Here is a 20,925-nt window from a genome sequence, read left to right as displayed (position 1 = left end):
AAAGAAGTCTGTGTCATTCTTTCAATTAAAGGACTTTATCCTGGCTGTGTGCTTTTTTACCATATAAAGTATAGGATTAGTAATGGATACACGCCTCTCCATTACGGTCATGGGCTTGATGTCACCGGACAATACAAAGGTGACATCAACCCTACAAATATGAACCCCCATTTGACAATGCCATAGGACAAGTGGGAAGAGCCAGAAAAGCGCCAGAACACCAAGCAGCCTACAAAATTCGAGTCCAAGTGTATATAGATATGGGTATAGTCTCCTCAACCTCTTCCATTTCACTGGAAAAGCAAAAGATAAATGAGCAGAGGTCAAAGGTCTCATTGACATACGTGTATTTCAGGGTCAGCTCATGTCAAACACAATCATAAGTCTTCACACTGTTTTCTAGTCGTCAAACATGTGACCTCAACATAAAAGCCCCCATACACAGACTAACGCCAGCTAACCCTATTGATATTGGCGGGCTAATGTGTATAGGGGGGCGTACAACTGTCCCATGACCAATGATGTCGAAGAAGATAATCGGCCACCAGAGCAGTCTTGCATTGGCTCTCAGCAAAGTTAGCACTCCTACGTATGGAGAAGTTGGGGGAGATGGCTGCCGGCTGAATGATCTGATGAACCATGGTCAGGCCGATGGCCATCTATTGTGTATGGGATCCCTACAACTGTAAACAGGTCATTGTTGTCAAACTTTATAAGGTCAGTTTAATTAACATCTATTGGACCAACCGTAGACTACAAACGTCTGGGCGATCTGCGATATGCTAAGCAGTAATGATATTAAATGTCAGTACATAGTAGAGCTGCTGCACAAGATCGCGCAGCTGTGGGAGCAGAGAGCTAGCTGTCAGACACAGCCGGAGTCCCCTTAGAAAAGATCTTGGGGTTGCTGGGTGTAGGAACCAAAAAATGTGCTAGCATAGTTTGTTGAAGAGCTAATGGTCTTCACCAGGAGCAGTATTTCTTAGTATAAAATACAAATTGCTGTGGGGTGGTGTGACTGTGTGTGTCACAGTATGTGACCCTCTTTCCTGTTTTTCAAAGTTGCCAAAGTTAGGAGGTATGGAGACATATGCTAAAAGCAAACTAAAACCAAAACAGATTAAAGTCAGAGGACGCTTTTCAATTGCGAGATATTTAATGGGCTTGTCCAGGCTTTGGATTAAAGCATGCACTCACTCTATGTGCACTGATAACATTTTCCGGTTCTGGCACCGAGCGTGTGGTCGTATGTTATTTGCATACGTGTGGTCACGTGCCAACTAGAAATGTGCAGCACACGTCTAGTTGGAATGTGGCCAGAAGTAAACAAATTGCATACTTGCGGTCAAATGATCGCCTGCTCCCGTTGACAGAGAACCCTGACAGCGTACACTGAGGATTGACAAGTCTGCAGTGATATTACGTTACTGCATACTCAAGTCCAAAGCCGGGAAAATCCCTTTAAAGAAAGTTAGATGAAGCACATAAGTGCTTAGAGTGGAAATAAAAGCTGGAAATGGATAGGATTTATTTTCCAGAAAGGGTTTAATAACAAATAATAAGAATAAAAAATAAAAATTTAAAGTGATCTTATTGGAATCGGGAAAGTTTTGTTTTTCTCAGAGCGGGTTTAATGTGCACGGTCTATATTTTCTGCTAGAGACTGTTAATTTATCAATACATCCAAGTGGCGCCATTACTTTTGATTTTCCTCATTACTTTCTGTAAATAATAATTGAACATCTGGAGGACTTGTCTTCACATCAGCCTGTACCGAGACCAGAAAATGTCACATCACAGAAACACATTCAGACTTGAGCAAGCCGACACGATCCGTGAACTAAAATAATCAGAAAAGCTGATGCCAACGAGTCCGTAAGATCCGTCAACATTTGTGTTATCTACGGTCAATCCAAATTTTAGACCTAGATAAAAAATATTTGCTTTTATTTGTGAAGGTCTGGCAACTTCTCAAAGCCAAATCTTGATTTTTGCCAGCCACTGAACTAAGCAGTAAGAATGAAAGCAGCGGGGAAATAAGAAAAATCAGCCGCATGAAATATTTACCCAAGATATAAAAATGGAACTCACTTCCGGTCATGCGTCACCACCACGGGACAATAACCTTCCAGACTTAGAAAATGCTATAAAATGGTTCACTCAGCCAGAAATCACTTTGCCATATGGGCTTCATAAACGGTCCTGCTTTGGACCCCCAGTATGTGGAGAACTGCTAGTTAGAGACCCCAGAGTGGTGACATTCATGTAATACTATATACAGCAATCAGCGGGTAATGATTGCATTTATATAGCGCCGACCTATGCTGCAGCACTTTACAATTCTGAGGGGACTTATACCAACAAAATAAGACATTACAGGGTAACACATAGTTCAACAATTACCAAAAGGAGTGAGGGCCCTGCTGACAAGCGTTTACAATCTAGGAAGAAATAAGAATGACACAAGATGGGGAAAAACAGCTTGTAATGCATCTTACAGACATTAATGTAATAAATAGGGGATTTTGAAAGGAGTCTTCCCATCTCCAAGATCCTATCCCATTATGTAGTAGGTGTAATAATGATAATATTAGCAAATACCTCCAATTAGAAATGTAGTAATAATAATAATCTTTATTTTTACATATAACTAACATATTCCGCAGCGCTTTACAGTTTGCACACGTCACTGTCCCCGATGGGGATAAATTCCCTATCAGAATGTCTTTAGAATGTGGGAGGAAACCGGAGTACATCAGTGCATCAGTCAGGGTTTGGTGAGTTACCTTTCAAATGATTTTTTATGGATTTTTTATGATTAGTGTTTGTTTATATTTAGTGTTAGGGACTCACAATATCTGGGGACCCTTGACGTTGGGTTGTGAGCTTATCTGCTTTGGCCAAAATAGTAACCAATACCCCATATCCATTTATCTTTTTTGCACTTTTCAGCAGGATGCAGCTAGAACCCTTTATATTTGGCTTGGTTCTTTGTGTGATGCATGTATCTATAGTGCAGAGCAGCCCGCCTGCTAATACTATGGGCGTGATCAATAGGCTGCTCAGACACTTGTGCATCACATTTATCAGTGTGACTTATGCCTTATGCAAGCCTCATCTGTGTGCATTTCCACGGGGCAGCCGGACCACAAATGGTTACTGGCTGTCCTTATCAGTGGAATGCACCTGTGCTGCCTAAACCTTTATCAATGGGGTTCTGCTGCATCCTGCCAGTGCATCAGTCAGGGTTTGGTGAGTTACCTTTCAAATGATTTTTTTATGAATTTTTTATGATCAGTGTACCTGGAGGAAACCCACGCAAACACGGGGAGAACATACAAACTCCTTGCAGATGTTGTCCTTGGTGGGATTCGAACCCAGGATCCCCTAACCACTGAGCCACCGTGCTGCCCATAGTATAGTTCTTCTGATTCCCTATACTGCTTACCAGGTGTGCAGGGTGTTGCAGTAGCTTAGGTATTCATGGTTACGACCACTAAGAACCAACTGTAACTATATGAGTGGTCATAACCATAGTCAGAACTATGACTGGTCAGAACTAGACTGCATTACTAATTGGAAGTATTTGCTGATATTATTACACCTACTATATATCGGGATAGGATCTTGAAGATGGGAATATCCTTTTAAAAAATGCTGCATTAACCAGTCACCAGCCAGTATCTGTACCAGATACAAAATGCTATTGAGTGCATGGAAGCTGTAGGAACAGATGATATTAGGGATAGATCCTAAGGAAAAATTAGGAAGGGAGAACAGGGAATAAGTTATATTAGTGAGGTGAAATGTTAAGCCTGCCTAAAGAAATGTATTTTCACTTAAAGGGAAACTGTCACCCTTTTTTCGAATATGAGCTGTCGGCACCGCCAACAGGGGCTTATCTACAGCATTCTGTAATGCTGTAGATAAGCCCCCGATGTAACCTGAAAGATAAGAAAAAAAAAAAAAGAGTTAGATTATACTCCCCCGGTGTCCAGTCCAGTGCCTCCCATCTTCATACGATGCCGTGCTCTTCTTCCCTTCCTTTCGTGGCTCCGGCGCAGGCGCACTGCTCTGCCCTGTTGAGGGCAGAGCAGAGTCCTGCAGTGCGCAGATGTCGGGAGAGGTCCGGTGCCTGCGCACTGCAGTATTCTGCTCTGCCCTCAACCCTGATGAGGGCAGAGCAGTGCGCCTGCGCCGGAGCCACGACAGGAAGGAAAGAAGAGGACAGCATCGTATGAAGATGGGAGGCGCCGGACCGCAACGCCCATCGGACCAAAACTGGACCGCCCCCCCGGGTGAGTATAATCTAACTCCTTTTACTTATCTTTCAGATTACATCGGGGGATTATCTACATCATGTTGGTGCCGGCAGCTAATATTCGAAAAATGGGGTGACAGATTCCCTTTAAGGGTGGAACGGCAAGCATGGGTAGGGGGTGCAGAGATGAGGCAGGAAGTGAAGGGTGGTGCAGAACTGTGGAGCGCTTTGTGGGTGAGAGTGATAAGTTTATATTGGATTCTGCAGTGGAAGGGCAACCAGAGCAATGACTGGCACAGGATGGAGGCATCGGTGCAGCTGTTGGACACATATATGATCATGGCTGCTGCATTCAGGACAGATAGAAGAGGGGAGAGTTTAGTGTGAGGGAGACCGATAGCAGAGAGTTGCGACGAGACGAGAATGAATCAGAACAGCAGTTACGGCTTTTTCATAGTGAAAAATAAGAAAAGGATCAATTCTTGAGATGTTTTTGAAGTGCAGGTGACATGAGCGAGCGATCAGATGTGGGGAATAAAGGTAAGATCTAAATCAAATACATTCCCAAGTAAGCAAGCTGCTCGAGAGTTATCGGGTTTAGGGTTCTTTCACACATCAGTTTTTCTGGTACATGTGGTGACAGTTTTCACACGCATTGGAGACACACTGTGACCCATTCAAGTGAATGGGTCTGTGCACGTCAGTGTATTTCCACAAACTGTGTGTCCCTGGGCAAAATACGCTGACATGCCCGTTTTTTTTTTTTTACAGCAGCACAGGCTGCAAATCGTCTCATACACATGCACACGGATGACATCTGTGTGATATGTACTGGTATACAATGGTATAACTCTCCACATTCTCTCTTGCTAGCGCTGATTGCAAAGCGAGCATTGGAGAATGATGAGAGCAGTCTTCAGCACCAGGAAACAGCAAAACCGTACTGCTTATTCCCAGGTGCCGCCGGTACGTGCGATACTGATGTGGCACACGGTTGCAACACGTATGCCACAAGTATTATACACTGATATCTCCGGCACGGATTTTTCCGGTACCAGAAATATCAGGATGCGTGAAAGAGCCCTTAGGTTGGTTAGTTGACAGAGGAAACGTAAGGCGCTCAGTTTCGGCACAATTCAGCTTAAGACACAGAGAATCATGTAAATGAACACAGCACTTCTGATCAAATGGTGCCAAAAAAGACTCCCATCCCGTAGTACTATACATATGATACTTGGCATTCAGATATGATGGAAATAGGGATTTATTGAATAATAGCAATCCAATAATATAGTAGATATTCCGGTCAGTATATTACATTTTCATCCAAGGGAACAACGCACAGGGTATGAGAACTCCCTACGTCTCTATAGCGGTGCGCTTTCCTTTCTTTTTTTTCAAAATTTCTAACAAATTTTTTTCATCACTTAAATAAAAAAACAAACAAACAAAAAAACAACCCACACACTACACACTCTGTCTAGAACAGGGTTCCCCAATGCCAGTCCTCAAGGCCCACGAACAGATCATGTTTTCAGGATTTCCTTAGTAATGCTCAGGTGGTAATTGCTTCACCTTTGCAATACAAAGGAAATCCTGAAAGCATGACCTGTTGGTGGGCCTTGAGGACTGGAGTTGGGGAACCCTGGTCTAGAATACTTATCATAGTGATGGATGATTAACTTTGAACTTAAATACTACTATATCCGTATGGTCTACTTAAGGCTATGTGCACACGCTGCAGATTCACGTGCAGGTTTTTCCGTGCGGATCCGCAGGTAAAGTGACCTGCGGATTAGCCTGCGGTTTCACACCTCTACTATGTTAAAAGGTGTGAAACCGCTGGGGAATCCGCCCAAACAATTGACATGCTGCGGTTTGTAAACCGCGGGAAAAAAACGCAGCGTAAGCTCAGCGGTTTTGAAATTGCATAGGCTAACATGGTACTGTACCATGTCTGCGGAACTGCTGCGTTTCCGCAGGGCCAAAACCGCTGCAGAAACGCAGCAGAATCCCCAACGTGTGCACATAGCCTAATACCTGGATAGTTATTTAAATTGTTTAATTTCTTTTCTCCGTCTATATTATTTTCCCACCTATATCGATAGGTTAAAGTAGGGAAGTGAGGAATAATCATCGTTGAGTGGGGACGCCAAAAAAACGAAGGAAAAAAAAAAAAAAAAATCACTCTTATAGGCTGCCAACCTCCACGGCCAGGCAGGTTCAGGATCAGGCTTATCGCAGGGTGTTGTCTGATCGTCCAGTGTCCGACACCCAGCACTCCTGTAGATCAGCTGTTATTGGTGTCGGCCGGAAATACTTACTTGCGGAGCTGCTCTGTCTCCTGATTCTGGCCTGTCTCCTGATAGTGGCCGCCAGGGTACCATACATCCGCCTCCTGCTGATTTGAATAGGAGGCAGATGTGTAGTATTCTGAGAAGACAGCCAAATCTACTGTACAAGTGAGTATTTCCATCTGCCGCCAACAGAGGACAGCTGATCAGCAGGGGTGCCAGGTGTCGGAACCCGGCCAATTAGACATTGATAACCTATCCTAAGGATAGGTCATCAATGAAAAAGTAGTGGACAAATCTTTTTAATTCAGTTTCAGCCATGGAAATAATCCTTTGACCATAAACCTGCCCTTTAACATCCATTTATAGTGCTGTACTTGTTAGATCAGCTCTGGGAGGGCAGGTGACACCAACGGCCATGATAAGAGAAAACTTACATCCTGACAGTATCACCGTGTAGATGGCACCTATTGGAAGTAAACAAGACTGAAGACTAGAGATGAGCGACTTTGCCTTTTTTCAGGAGAAGGGAGAGGTAAGTATTTCAACTTTGCAAGTGCTGTGATCCTGAGCAAGCGGGGGGGCCCACTCGTTGGCAACGGCACTGGCACATGGGCCCTCATAGTATGCCGGTGTGTCTGACGGCAAGTGTGCACCCTCACCGTCAGAGACACTTGATTGTACTATGAGGGACCTTGTGCCAGTGCCGTTGCAAAACAGTGTGCCCACCCACCTGTCCAGGGCAACGGCACTCGCACGGGTGCGTGCGCCAGGTGGTGACCCCGGCCCTGTGGGGGGAGGCAGCCCAGTTAGGGAGGTGGAAAAGTTGGCATACGTTGATGTTGGACATTCAGCAGCTGCAAATGGAGTAATTGGAGAAGTCCGCGGAAGAATTGTGCCAATTCAGGCCAGGTGTCAAGTTTACTGGCCCAATAGTCAAAGGGGAATGACTGGTGAGGGAGAACATCGATATGGGAGAAGTAGTTTGTTACCATAGTTGACAACTGCTGTCTCCTGTCACTTTCGATCGATGCAGTATTACCAGTCGTGTGAGCGGTACTTGAAAAATTAGTCCACAACATGGTCATGAAACCCCTGTGTCCAACACCACTTCGGCTGTTTGCACCACGAACACCTCTTTCATGTTGCCCCCTACGGCTTGTTGGAAAAACATCACCGCTGCTGTCTGCTTGGAATGCCTCAAACAAACCGTTTACCAGAGTTGCTTGTTTGTTAGCCAATATTAGCTCTAGGTTCTCCTGTGGCATGATGTTTTGGAATTTGCCTTCATAGCGTGGATCCAGGATGCTGGCCAACCAGTAGTTGTCATCGCTCATAATTTTGGCAATGCGGGGGTCCCTTTTTAGGATCTGCAAGGCATAATCAGACATGTGGGCCAATGTTCCAGGTGTCAATGATGCACTGCGAGTGCTGGGTGGAAGAGCACTTTCTGGCAAATCCACATCCCTCCAGTCACGCACAAACCCTGTACCTGACCTTGCCACGCCAACATTTTTTCTTGCCCCCTGAGAAGCATCCTCCTCCCCAAAATAATCCCCATCATCCTCCTCCTCCTCCACCTCGTCCACGAGACTTCCCTGAGCAGACAATGGCTGACTGTCATCAAGGCTTCCCTCCTCTTCTTCCTCGGCTGCTCCTTAATGTGCGTCAAAGTTTGCATGAGCAGACGCATAAGTGGGATGCTCATGCTTAGGATGGCGTCGTCTGTGCTTACCGGCCGTGTGCATTCCTCAAAACACTGAAGGACTTTACAGAGGCCTTTCAGCTTCGACCACTGCACACCAGACAACTCCATGTCTGCCTGCAAACTGCCGGCCCGTGTAGCCTCCCACAAATAAATTGCAGCCTGCCTCTGTTCGCACAGCCTCTGAACCATGTGCAGGGTGGAGTTCCACCTTGTTACATCGTCGATAATTAGGCGGTGCTTGGGAAGGTGGAGCAATCGCTGCAGCTTCTGCATACGACTTATGGAGCAGGGGTGTTAACTCTGGATAATTATTGAGGAAGCACTGCACCACCAGGTTCAAGGTGTGAGCCAGGCAAGGTATGTGTCTGAGTTTTGAAAGGGCTATGGCTGCCACAAAATTCCGGCCGTTATCACCAACTACCTTGCCTGCCTCAAGATGTAGACTGCCAAGCCATGACTCAGTTTGTTGCTGCAAGTAGTTGGCCAGTACCTCCGCGGTGTGTCTATTGTCTCCCAAACACATCATCTTCAACACAGCCTGCTGACGCTTACCACTAGCTCGATAGTGGGACACCTCGTGTGCAACACTGGCAGCTGCGGATGGAGTGCTCATGCGACTGCGCTCTGTAGACGAGGAGGAGGAGGGTCGAATGCCTACAGCCAACTGTTTCCTATACCGTGGGCTAGGCAGCACTGTCCCACCGCCGCTGTCCCCTGTGGACCCTGCATCCACCACATTAACCCAGTGCGCAGTGATGGACACGTAACGGCCCTGGCCATGCCTACTGGACCTTGCATCTGTTGTGAGGTGCACCTTTCCACTCACTGATTGCTTGAGTGCATGGACAATGCGGTCTTTCACATGCACATGGAGGGCTGGGATGGCTTTTCGCGAAAAGTGCCGACTGGGTAGGTCATAGCGTGGTACTGCGTAGGCCATGAGCTCGCAGAAAGCTTTGCTTTCAACCAACCAACCAGTAGGGCATGATCTCTAACGAGATTAGTTTGGCAATGTGAGCGTTCAAAGCCAGTGTACGTGGATGAGAGGATGAGTACTTTCTTGTCCTACTCAGAGTCTCTGGTAGGGTGAGCTGGACTTGAGAGCTGCATATGGTGGAACTAGCGGTGGACATGGCGGACTGAGAGAGGGTTGGTGATGGTGTTGCTGATGACCTAGATTCAGTCTTTCGTAGCAATAACATTGTGATTCCACGACTGCTTTGCCCTTGCGACGACACCTCGACATTTGCTGCTGGTGGTGTGCTAACCGGTGGGCTTACAGTGGGGGGAAGCGATGTAGCGTTGCTGACTACCTTCATTCGGAGCAGCTGCACATGTGGTACGTGAGGTTTGGTAGTCCATCCACGCTTGCAAGTGCATGGTGGTTAAATGTCTAAGCATGCAACTGGTATTCAAATTTCTCAGATTTTTCCCTCAGCTAAAGGTCTTTGCGCACTTCTTACATATAACCTTTGCCTGATCATTAGGATTTTGTTCAAAAAAGTGCCACACTGCACTCTTCCTACTATGGAAGACATTTTGAGACCTTGCACGCTGTGCTAATTTGACTGTCTGGCCAAGCTGTCCTGCAACTCTTTTGGTTTTTGTAACACGTTTTTGGACTGCTACGATCCTGCCAGATAACAGCTGTTGCGATGTCGTTGCCTGCTGCGGATCCTCCTCCTCCTCTTCTGAGCTATTGGCAGCGGCACCCTCTTCCTCCAATGGATGCCAATCTGGGTCAACAACTGGGTCATCCATCACCTCCTCTTCAATTTCATGTGCGCCTTCCTCTGTGTCACCGTGTAAGGTGGTATAGTATGCGGGAAGGGGCACCTGAGTTTCATCAGGGTCTGATTTTGCCTCAGTACACTGCGAGGACAATGTGGTGCACTGAGTGAATGTATCAGCAGAAAAATCTAGCAGTGGCTGTGCATCAGTGCACTCCATGTCAGATTCATCTTGGACTGGGGAATTCACGATTTGACTTGCTAACACAGGCATGGTATGTGAAAAGAGTTCCATGGAGTAATCGGTAGTGTGGCCTGCCACATCCTTCACTTTTGGTAGGGGTGAAGGACACAAGGAAAGGTGTTGTTCCAGACCAGGAGCCTCCAATGACGACTCAGTGCTTTTATTTTTTGAAACTTCAGAAGAGGAGGCGAGAGAGCTGGAGGCTGTGTCAGCAATGCAAGCCAAAACTTGTTCCTGAAGCTCCGGCTTTAAAAGTGGTTTACATACTCCCAGAAAAGAGAGCCTTCGAGGCCTTGTGGAGCCAGACGATGACGCAGGCTCAACACCTCCTGCCTTAGGTGCTATCGTGCTTTTGCCACTACCAACAGATGCAACACCACCACCATCGGGACCAGCTGGCAACCCCCGCCCACTTCCATGGCGTCTTCCACCATACTTGCTCATTTTTATGAAAATGTACCCAAAATACCACCAGCTATATGGTACTGTAAAACAAGGTAGAAGGTGTATCTACTATTGGTGAGAATTTGAATCTCACTAGAGATTTGAGGACGCTGAACTATTGTCTCTGGCCCAGTAGAGATTACACCTCAATGTAACAGGCTGAAATTGGATGGTGTATGACAAGGTGGAGGGTGTCTATAGGATTGGTGAGATTTTGAATCTCATTATAGATTTGAGGACGCAGATCTATTGTCTCTGGCCAAGTAGAGATTACACCTCAATGTAACAGGCTGAAATTGGATGGTGTATGACAAGGTGGAGGGTGTCTATAGGATTGGTGAGAATTTGAATCTCACTATAGATTTGAAGACGCAGAACTATTGTCTCTGGCCCAGTAGAGATTACACCTCAATGTAACAGGCTGAAATTGGATGGTGTATGACAAGGTGGAGGGTGTCTATAGGATTGGTGAGATTTTGAATCTCATTATAGATTTGAGGACGCAGAACTATTGTCTCTGGCCTAGTAGAGATTACACCTCAATGTAACAGGCTGAAATTGGATGGTGTATGACAAGGTGGAGGGTGTCAATAGGATTGGTGAGAATTTGAATATGCAGAACTATTGTCTCTGGCCCAGTAGAGATTACACCTCAATGTAACAGGCTGAAATTGGATGGTGTATGACAAGGTGGAGGGTGTCTATAGGATTGGTGAGATTTTGGATCTCACTAGAGATTTGAGGACGCTGTGATAAAACACTCCGGGATCGCCTTTGCTGGGGTCAAAGGTCACGTGCATTCAGCATGAAACTCAGGCGCAGAGCGGGGATTCGTGTATAACTGACCCTGGGTCAGGTTTATTAACGGTGAAAGCAATGCAAAAGGAAATAAAACATAAAACAAATCCTTGCCTGTCCGGCACTAACTAAACAATGGACAACCTAACTACCAACTGGCGGGCTTCTCCCGTCCAGCCAAACCACAGTTGCAGTGGGCACTGCTTCCACTCACGTGTGTGTCTCTCACACAGACAGGCTCTCTGTGTTCCCAGGCTGAGACACTCACACAACCACCTTGCATCCATATATATCCACCTCCCATTATCCATTAGTAAGCAGGTGCGATACTGACCAGACTAGGCCACATAGGAAAGGAATCTGGGCGAGATATACCTGCCCTCATCCACTATTCCCACATGATTCTCACATATCCCCCCCTTCTGCTCAGACCACTCTGGTCGAGCAATGACACCCGCCAAACAGTGCACTCGGGACAGGGCATCTGCATTCCCCATCTGTACCCCTGGGCGGTGCTCCACCGTAAAAGTGTAGGCCTGCAGGGCAAGGAACCACCGGGTCACCCGGCTATTCCGTTCCTTGTTCAAGTGCATCCACTTGAGAGGGGCATGGTCAGTGATCAGCCTGAACTTTCGGCCCACCAGGTAATATTTGAGGGCCTCTAGAGCCCACTTAATGGCTAGGCACTCTTTTTCCACGACTGCATACCTTTGCTTGTGTTTATTCAGCTTCCTGCTGAGATAGAGGACTGGGTGTTCCACTCCGTCCCTCACTTGTGAGAGTACGGCCCCGATACCGGTATCAGAGGCATCCGTTTGTACCACAAACTCGCTGCGGAAGTCTGGAGTCACCAGTACGGGCTGAGAGCAAAGCGCCCGTTTTAGGCTATGGAAGGCTTCTTCAGCCGCTAAACTCCATTTAATCATGACGGAGTCTTTCCCTTTTGTAAGATCCGTCAGGGGGGTAGCGATGGCTGCAAAATTGGGTATGAACCGGCGATAATAACCGGCGATCCCCAGGAAGGCTTGCACCTGCTTCTTGTTGACAGGTTGTGGCCAGTCCTGAACCGCCTGAATCTTATCAACCTGGGGTTTAACAACACCCCTCCCAATTACATACCCCAAATACCGGGCTTCTTCTAGCCCGATGTGACATTTCTTGGGGTTCGCGGTTAGACCTGCCTCCCACAGGTCGTCAATCACAGCTTGTACTTTCTGGAGACGAGTCTCCCAGTCCAAGCTGTAAATGACAATGTCGTCCAAATAGGCCGAAGCGTACTGCCTATGTGGCCTCAGGACTCGATCCATCAGTCTCTGGAAGGTCGCCGGTGCTCCGTGCAGTCCAAACGGCATATACACATACTGAAATAGACCTTCTGGGGTAGCAAATGCCGTCTTTTCTCTGGCAGCCTCCGCCAGAGGGATCTGCCAATACCCCTTTGTTAGGTCTAGGGTCGTAATATACCGGGCTTTTCCTAACCGATCTATTAACTCATCGACCCGGGGCATAGGGTAGGCATGAATTTTGAGACCGCATTCAGTTTCCTGAAGTCATTGCAGAACCGGATGGTGCCGTCCGGTTTAGGAATTAGCACAATCGGGCTGGACCACGCACTGTGCGATTCCTCAATGACTCCTAACTCTAACATTGCCTTCACTTCTCGGGAAACGGCTTCACGGCGCGCTTCCGGGATTCGGTAGGGTTTTACGTGAACTGTGACACCAGGTTCCGTTACGATGTCATGTTTCATTAGCATAGTCTGCCCGGGTTTTTCTGAGAAAAACTTTTGGTTGTGAAGTAGAAACTGCCTGACTTCCGTCTTTTGCCGCTCCGAGAGAGTCTCTGCAACCCGTACCTCCGGTACGGTATGCGAGCAGACAGGACGGGCCAGCTCCGCTGACAAGGCAGGCCGATCCTTCCAGGGCTTTATCAGATTTACATGATAAATCTGCTCAGGTTTCCGTTTACCTGCCTGGTATACTTTGTAGTTTACTTCACCAACTCTTTCCTTGATCTCAAAGGGGCCCTGCCACTTTGCCAGGAACTTACTGTCCACCGTGGGGACCAGGATCAACACCCTATCTCCGGGTGCAAACGTACGGATCTTGGCGCCCCTATCATAGATTCTTTTTTGGGCTCCTTGAGCCTGTATCATGTGTTCTTTGACAATAGGCATAACAGCCGCAATACGGTCCTGCATTTGTGTGACGTAATCTATCACTGTTTTAAATGGAGTGACCTGACCCTCCCAGGTTTCTTTTGCAACGTCTAACAGTCCGCGAGGACGTCGGGCGTACAATAACTCGAAAGGCGAGAATCCCGTGGAAGACTGGGGTACTTCCCTGATGGCAAAAAGCAAATACGGAAGTAAATAGTCCCAGTTCTTCCCATCCTTGTCTATCACCTTTCTCAGCATCTGCTTCAGAGTTTTATTGAACCGTTCGACCAACCCGTCTGTTTGAGGGTGATACACGGATGTGCGTAACGGTTCGATTTGTAACAATCGGCAGAGCTCCTTCATTATCCTGGACATAAAGGGTTCCCCTGGTCGGTGAGTATCTGTTTTGGTATACCGACCCGACTAAACAAATGCACCAGCTCCATGGCAATCGTCTTGGTGGCCGTGTTACGCAAAGGGATGGCCTCCGGGTAACGAGTGGCATAATCCAAGATGACCAGGATATGTTGGTGTTCACGTGCAGACCGTGGAAGGGGCCCAACTAAATCCATCCCAATCCTCTCAAACGGGACTTCAATAATAGGTAGGGGTACCAAAGGTCTACAGAACCGGGGCTTAGGTGCAGAGGCTTGGCAGTCAGGACAAGACTCGCAATATACACGAATATCGTGATGCATGCCTGGCCAAACAAAACAGTGTAATATCCTTTCGGTGGTTTTCTGGACTCCCAGGTGACCTCCCATCACATGTCCGTGGGCCAGGTCCAGGACCTGCCGCCGGTAGGGTTTTGGCACGACTAATAGTTGCACCGTATCTTCCCCCTTTTTCTCTATCTGATAGAGTAAATCATTCTCCAGAACCATGTAAGGATATGCCAGCCTAGAGCCAGGTTCTACGGCACCCCATTTATCACTTTCACATTTGTCCTAGCCTGAGAAAGGGTAGGATCCTTTATTTGCTCGCTTTGGAAGTCATCTTTCTGAACTTCTAAATCCGGCAAACGGGGAGGTGGACGGCTGTCAGCCTCCTCCTCTTCCCCGGTCTCCTCATTATCACCCGCCATGACTGAAAACGGGAACTGCAGGTCATTTCCCGCAGACTCTTCCCCCGAGTCTTCCGGGGAGACCTCTTCCAGGGGTTCGGGACCCACACACTCCCTGGGAGAAGAATCATGTACACTATTACCCGAGGGCATCAACTGATTCTCCCACAATTGCCAGAAGTGGGGAAAATCCCGGCCCAGGATAACATCATGCAATAACGCCGGGACGAGTCCCACTTTATGTTGCACAGACCCATAGGAAGTTGTAATGCATATGACTGTGGTGAGGTACGAACAGGTGTCTCCATGCACACACGTTACAGAGAATTTGTCTGATGGCCCAGTCGGGGCTGGCACCAGACTGGCCTTCACCAGTCACCACACTTCCCGAGTCTAACAATGCCACCACATTTTTGCCATCAACAGTTAAATCACACAAGTGTTTTTCCACATCCTTTTGACCGGCATTCACACTCACTACCCGTGCAACCATAGACATGCGGTTTTTAGAGTCTGTGACGTCGCACTGCATGGGTTCAGTAGTGACCGGACAGTTCGCAGCAATATGTCCCATCTCTTGGCAGCGGAAACACCTAACGGGCCCCTTGCTTAGACCATAGTTCGTTACTCTCGGCCTCGCAGTGCGGGCAGTCCCGTTTTCCTCCCCCACTGTCTTAGGGATTTTTCCATCTCCCTCACTCCCTGGAACAGTCTTACCGGTTCCACGTGGAGACGATGAAGAACGAGGTGGGGTAGCGTCGTCTCGGAGTCCTTCCGCCACGGAGTAACGTTCAACCAGATCCACCAGTTGATCTGCCGTCGTAGGATTTCCATGGCTTACCCACTTCCTCAGGGCTGGAGGTAGAGCTCTCAGGTACTTGTCCAGGACGACTCTCTGGATTATCTCTGGCGCTGTCAACACCTCAGGTTGTAGCCACTTCTTCGTCACGTGGATCAGGTCGAACATCTGGGACCGCGGTGGTTTATCCGGCTGATAAGTCCATTGATGCACTCTCTGTGCCCGGACAGCGGTCGTCACTCCCAGCCGGGCCAAGATCTCGGCTTTCAATTTGTCAAAGTCCTGCGCAGCTTCAGGTTCCAGGTCATAATATGCCTTTTGGGCCTCACCGGAAAGAAACGGGGCAATCAGGCTGGCCCATCGTGCCTTCGGCCATTTTTCTCGCACCGCCGTCCGTTCAAACGTGGTCAGGTATGCCTCGACGTCATCATCAGGCGTCATTTTCTGCCAGTACCGACTCACGTGAATCACTCTCGACTCGGCTTCCAGGTTAAGCTCAGGTAAGCTTGCCAAGCGCTGCGCCACCTGCTGGAGAAGCGAACGATCGGTAGCTGTCATGTCCACCAACTCCTTCAGCTGGGCCATCATCACCCGATTAGCTTCTTGCTGGACGGCGGTGGACTGTACCAGCGCTTTCACCACGTCCTCCATGCTCATGCTTGCAACGTGATGCCCGCGTTCTCCACCACAATGTGATAAAACACTCCGGGATCGCCTTTGCTGGGGTCAAAGGTCACGTGCATTCAGCATGAAACTCAGGCGCAGAGCGGGGATTCGTGTATAACTGACCCTGGGTCAGGTTTATTAACGGTGAAAGCAATGCAAAAGGAAATAAAACATAAAACAAATCCTTGCCTGTCCGGCACTAACTAAACAAGGTACCACCTAACTACCAACTGGCGGGCTTCTCCCGTCCAGCCAAACCACAGTTGCAGTGGGCACTGCTTCCACTCACGTGTGTCTCTCACACAGACAGGCTCTCTGTGTTCCCAGGCTGAGACACTCACACAACCACCTTGCATCCTTATATATCCACCTCCCATTATCCATTAGTAAGCAGGTGCGATACTGACCAGACTAGGCCACATAGGAAAGGAATCTGGGCGAGATATACCTGCCCTCATCCACTATTCCCACATGATTCTCACAACGCTGACAATGATGCTCTCAGTCCAAGTATGGACGCAGGCAGCCTAATAAGCAGGATTGCTGCACACACAAAAGGGTGGAAAAATGAACGTTTGGTAACTGTGCAGAAAAGAGGAAGAAAAGTATTTTTGCTTTTAAAAAAGCAGTTTGCACAGCAGTGTGCAAACAGCAATGCAGCTATCAGGGAGCCTTATAAGGCAGCCTAATAACCAACAGAACTGATGCACAAAAATAGAGCCTCCCCTGTCACTGCACACAAAGTGTTGTGTTGTAAGTGGAAATCGCTAACAGCAGAAGCAGTTTTTGGTTCTTCTTCCCTGCCTAACGCTCTCCCTTATTCAGAATCAGCAGCTGCAACCTGTCCCTAATGCTGATATCGGCAGAAGTAAGATGGCGGTCGGCGTGCACGCCATTTTATAGCCCCTGTGACGCCACACAAAGCCAGCCAATCACTTGCATGCCCTTCTCAAAGATGGTGGTGACCGATGCCTATGTCATCACGTTGCACACAGTGTGCGTCCTCCTTCATTGGCTGAAAAAGGGCGCTGGAAGCATCTTTTAAAACGCGACTTTGGCGCGCTGGTCGCCGACCTCGTGGCCGACCTCACGCTATAGTCGGGTTTCTTTTCATGAATCCCGACTTCAGCGAAAGTCGGCGACTTTTGAATATAACCGACCCGTTTTGCTCAACTCTACTGAAGACTAAAACAGTCCCCTGAGAACTCCTGGTCGAAAAAAAATACAACCATATACTAAAAATATAATATTAACCAGATTTTTTATTAACTCGCATAAAACCTACATATGCACATTTTTGGAAAAAAAAAATTGTTAGAATTACTTTTTTTCCTCCAGCATTACCTGTCAACAAAACATAAATTAAGAATCAAATTGCATATACCTCTAAAGTGGTGCCATGAAAGATCCCTCGTATGAGCATAAAACAGGACAGCCAAGTCAGGAACAAAAATTTGCACCCATAAAGCCAAAACTGCCTGCGACCCGAAGGGGTTATTAAGAGGCTTCTGGTTCCAGGTTTATGTTACGGACACAAGCAGCGGTAATAGTTCTCAGCTCGGCACAGTGGTAGAGGTCGGCGTAGGCGATCATGGCACTTAGTACCAAAATGACATCATTACAGTATAAAAGCATGGTTTTCTTACTTTGTGAGGTCTCTTGATAAAGGCGCTTTATTTCCTGTAGAAGCTCTTCTGCTGCCGATGGCAAGGTAAAGTCCATGTCTACGGAACATGAGTTCACGGGAACATCACAGCTGGCAGAATACGACGGCCGCTGCAGTCCTGGACATAAAGGGAAACAACTACAATGAAAGACATTTTCTAGAATATGAGGACTGGCTCCGGTGACCCTCTATGGGCCTGAATCATCAACACTGGCCAGTCTTTCCTACCAATCTCAATGAAAAATGTGCGGGAGTAACATGTGGCAAAATTCATTAAGAACAGGGAGTCCGTGTTAAAGGAAAAATTTTTTTATAAAAAAGGTCCTTAAGTAGTTAGATGTGACACTCAGTCCACAAAAATGCAAGTGGTTTTTGTGTTTGCCACCATTAGATGAATGATTGGTGTCAAGAACATCGCCCACTCGCTACACAAGTGACAGTAAAGGGGTCTCTGCTCGTCACTCACCTATTGCAATAGGAGATACGCACACCCAACAGCCACTTATCACAGCCACCCCACACTGCTTTCTGCCACCATTTGCCGTTTTGATAGGCCGGTGAGACGCCTGCCCTGGATAACACTTAGTATACACGCACGCCCAGCTTTCCCAAGCACCTGATAGGTTCTCTTCTTGCACTCTAGCATATACAAGGTAACACAACCTAGTTATACTTTCCCTCTTAGCAGGTTGTGGGTACGTTTGAATGCAAAGAACAATCTTATTACATTTTTGTTTTAATATACAAAAGTGCTCACTATGTTACAAAAAGATGAAATACCAAAAAGACATCGATAAAAGCAAAAACAATATCATAAAAGGGATAAGAAGAATCTTACAGATAGTTTCTGGCGTAGGAGATTGCCGCAGAAAAACATGGACAGATCTGCAATATTCGTTGCTTCTCTATGGGAATCACCATAAGTTTCCCTCGATGAGGTTTTATATAGTCTTAGGCTGGTTTCACATTAGCGTTTTTTAGCGCAGCGCATCGTGCGCGTCCATGCGCCCCTATGTTTAACATGGCGTGCGCATGGTCTAGCGTTTGCACGTGTTCGTATGCGTTTTTGTGCGCATGCATTTTTTTAAGGTGTGCGCCAGACACAACCTGTTGCATTTTTGGGTCCGTCCAACGGCGTAAAAAAAAAAAAAAACGTTTGCGCATGGAATGCGTCAAAATAACGCATTACAGTCTATGGGAATGCAGGTGTTTTAAGAGTTAACATGGCTAGAAACTGGTTAAAAAGCATGCGCCTAAAAAACGCAAACGCATGCAAAATGCATGATGCGTTTTTTTGCATGCGTTTCTATGGAGCACGAAGCGCTGCGCAAAAAAAAGCTACTGTGAAAGTAGCCTTATGCAGACCACTCTGCTGAGGTGAGACGAGAATGGACTGAGGAGCACGGACTTGCAGCGCTGGAGTCCTGGGTTCGAATCCCACCAAGGACAACATCTGCAAGGAGTCTGTATGTTCTCCCCGTGTTTGCGTGGGTTTCCTCCGGGCTTTCCGGTTTCCTCCCACATTCCAAAGACATACTGATAGGGAATTTAGATTGTGAGCCCCATCGGGGACAGTGATGATGTGCGCAAACTGTAAAGCGCTGCGGAATATGTTAGCGCTATATAAAAATAAAGATTATTATTAAAATCACGGAGACATGTCTCACTTTGATTTGACTGTCAGATCAAATCAGCAATGCAAATCAATGGGTCTGTGAAAAAAAAAAAATCAGATCGCACTCCATGACATTGGAGTATGATCCGATTATCGCGGACTGTCAGAAAGGAGACGGTGAAGATTTTTTTTTTCTCCATGTCTGAGAAAAACGGATGATTCTAAGGCCTAATTCTACTTGGTCATATTTTGCCACAGGAACCTCTCAGAATATGACCGCCATGTTTCCAATCATATTTTCACCATTCTGGTCACACCAAATAGGACACTGCCATGCTTCGGGTTGATGTTACATTTTTGTGGTTGCCCCCGCCAAAGATGGTGTTTGCAGATCCAGAATTAGGGTCCCTGAACACAAACCTAGCCCTGGATGGCTTGGTTACTGGAGATGATAGATCTGAGATGGAATAGATCACATTCCCCCCATGTGAGGCCTGAATGGGGGACGCACAGGGTCTCCGCCTGCTCCGATGTCGCTCCCCTTATCCACTATCCGTCATGATTACTCTTTGGGAATAATCCTTCAGGACGTCGCTGTGCCGCCGCCACCCACAACACTGTGGGATACCCACTAGCTTTCCGCCACCACCCAGAACACTGTGGGATACCCACTAGCTTTCCACCACCACCCAGAACACTGTGGGATACCCACTAGCTTTCTGCCGCCACCCAGAACACTGTGGGATACCCACTAGCTTTCCGCCCCCACCCACAACACTGTGGGATACCCACTAGCTTTCCACCACCACCCAGAACACTGTGGGATACCCACTAGCTTTCTGCCGCCACCCAGAACACTGTGGGATACCCACTAGCTTTCCGCCACCACCCAGAACACTGTGGGATACCCACTAGCTTTCCGCCACCACCCAGAACATTGTGGGATACCCACTAGCTTTCTGCCGCCACCCAGAACACTGTGGGATACCCACTAGCTTTCCGCCCCCACCCAGAACACTGTGGGATAGCCACTAGCTTTCCGCCCCCACCCAGAACACTGTGGGATAGCCACTAGCTTTCCGCCCCCACCCAGAACACTGTGGGATAGCCACTAGCTTTCCGCCCCCACCCAGAACACTGTGGGATAGCCACTAGCTTTCCGCCCCCACCCAGAACACTGTGGGATAGCCACTAGCTTTCTGCCACCACCCAGAACACTGTGGGATACCCACTAGCTTTCTGCCACCACCCAGAACACTGTGGGATACCCACTAGCTTTCTGCCACCACCCAGAACACTGTGGGATACCCACTAGCTTTCCGCCACCACCCAGAATACTGTGGGATACCCACTAGCTTTCCGCCACCACCCAGAACACTGTGGGATACCCACTAGCTTTCCACCTCCACCCAGAACACTGTGGGATACCCACTAGCTTACCGCCCCCACCCAGAACACTGTGGGATAGCCACTAGCTTT

General features: G+C 47.6%; 1 protein-coding gene across 6 annotated transcripts in view; it reads right to left on the bottom strand.

Annotated features, from left to right (window-relative positions):
• Window positions 1–20,925, bottom strand: part of ZSWIM7 (zinc finger SWIM-type containing 7) — a 132,980-nt gene that overhangs the window by 110,350 nt on the left and 1,705 nt on the right. For all 6 annotated transcript variants that reach the window (XM_073565371.1, XM_073565367.1, XM_073565370.1 and 3 more), the window contains exon 2: window positions 17,812–17,949. In XM_073565371.1, coding sequence (XP_073421472.1) covers window positions 17,812–17,887 — 76 coding nt within the window. In that variant the 5' untranslated portion in view covers window positions 17,888–17,949. The remainder of the gene's footprint in view (window positions 1–17,811; window positions 17,950–20,925) is intronic.

Source organism: Dendrobates tinctorius, unplaced genomic scaffold (assembly GCF_039654945.1).
Source record: "Dendrobates tinctorius isolate UK_male_01 unplaced genomic scaffold, ASM3965494v1 ptg000016l, whole genome shotgun sequence".
In the NCBI taxonomy this organism is placed as follows: domain Eukaryota; kingdom Metazoa; phylum Chordata; class Amphibia; order Anura; family Dendrobatidae; genus Dendrobates; species Dendrobates tinctorius.
The sequence above is the reverse complement of the archived record's forward strand: the minus strand, read 5'-3'. Positions and strand labels throughout refer to the sequence as shown.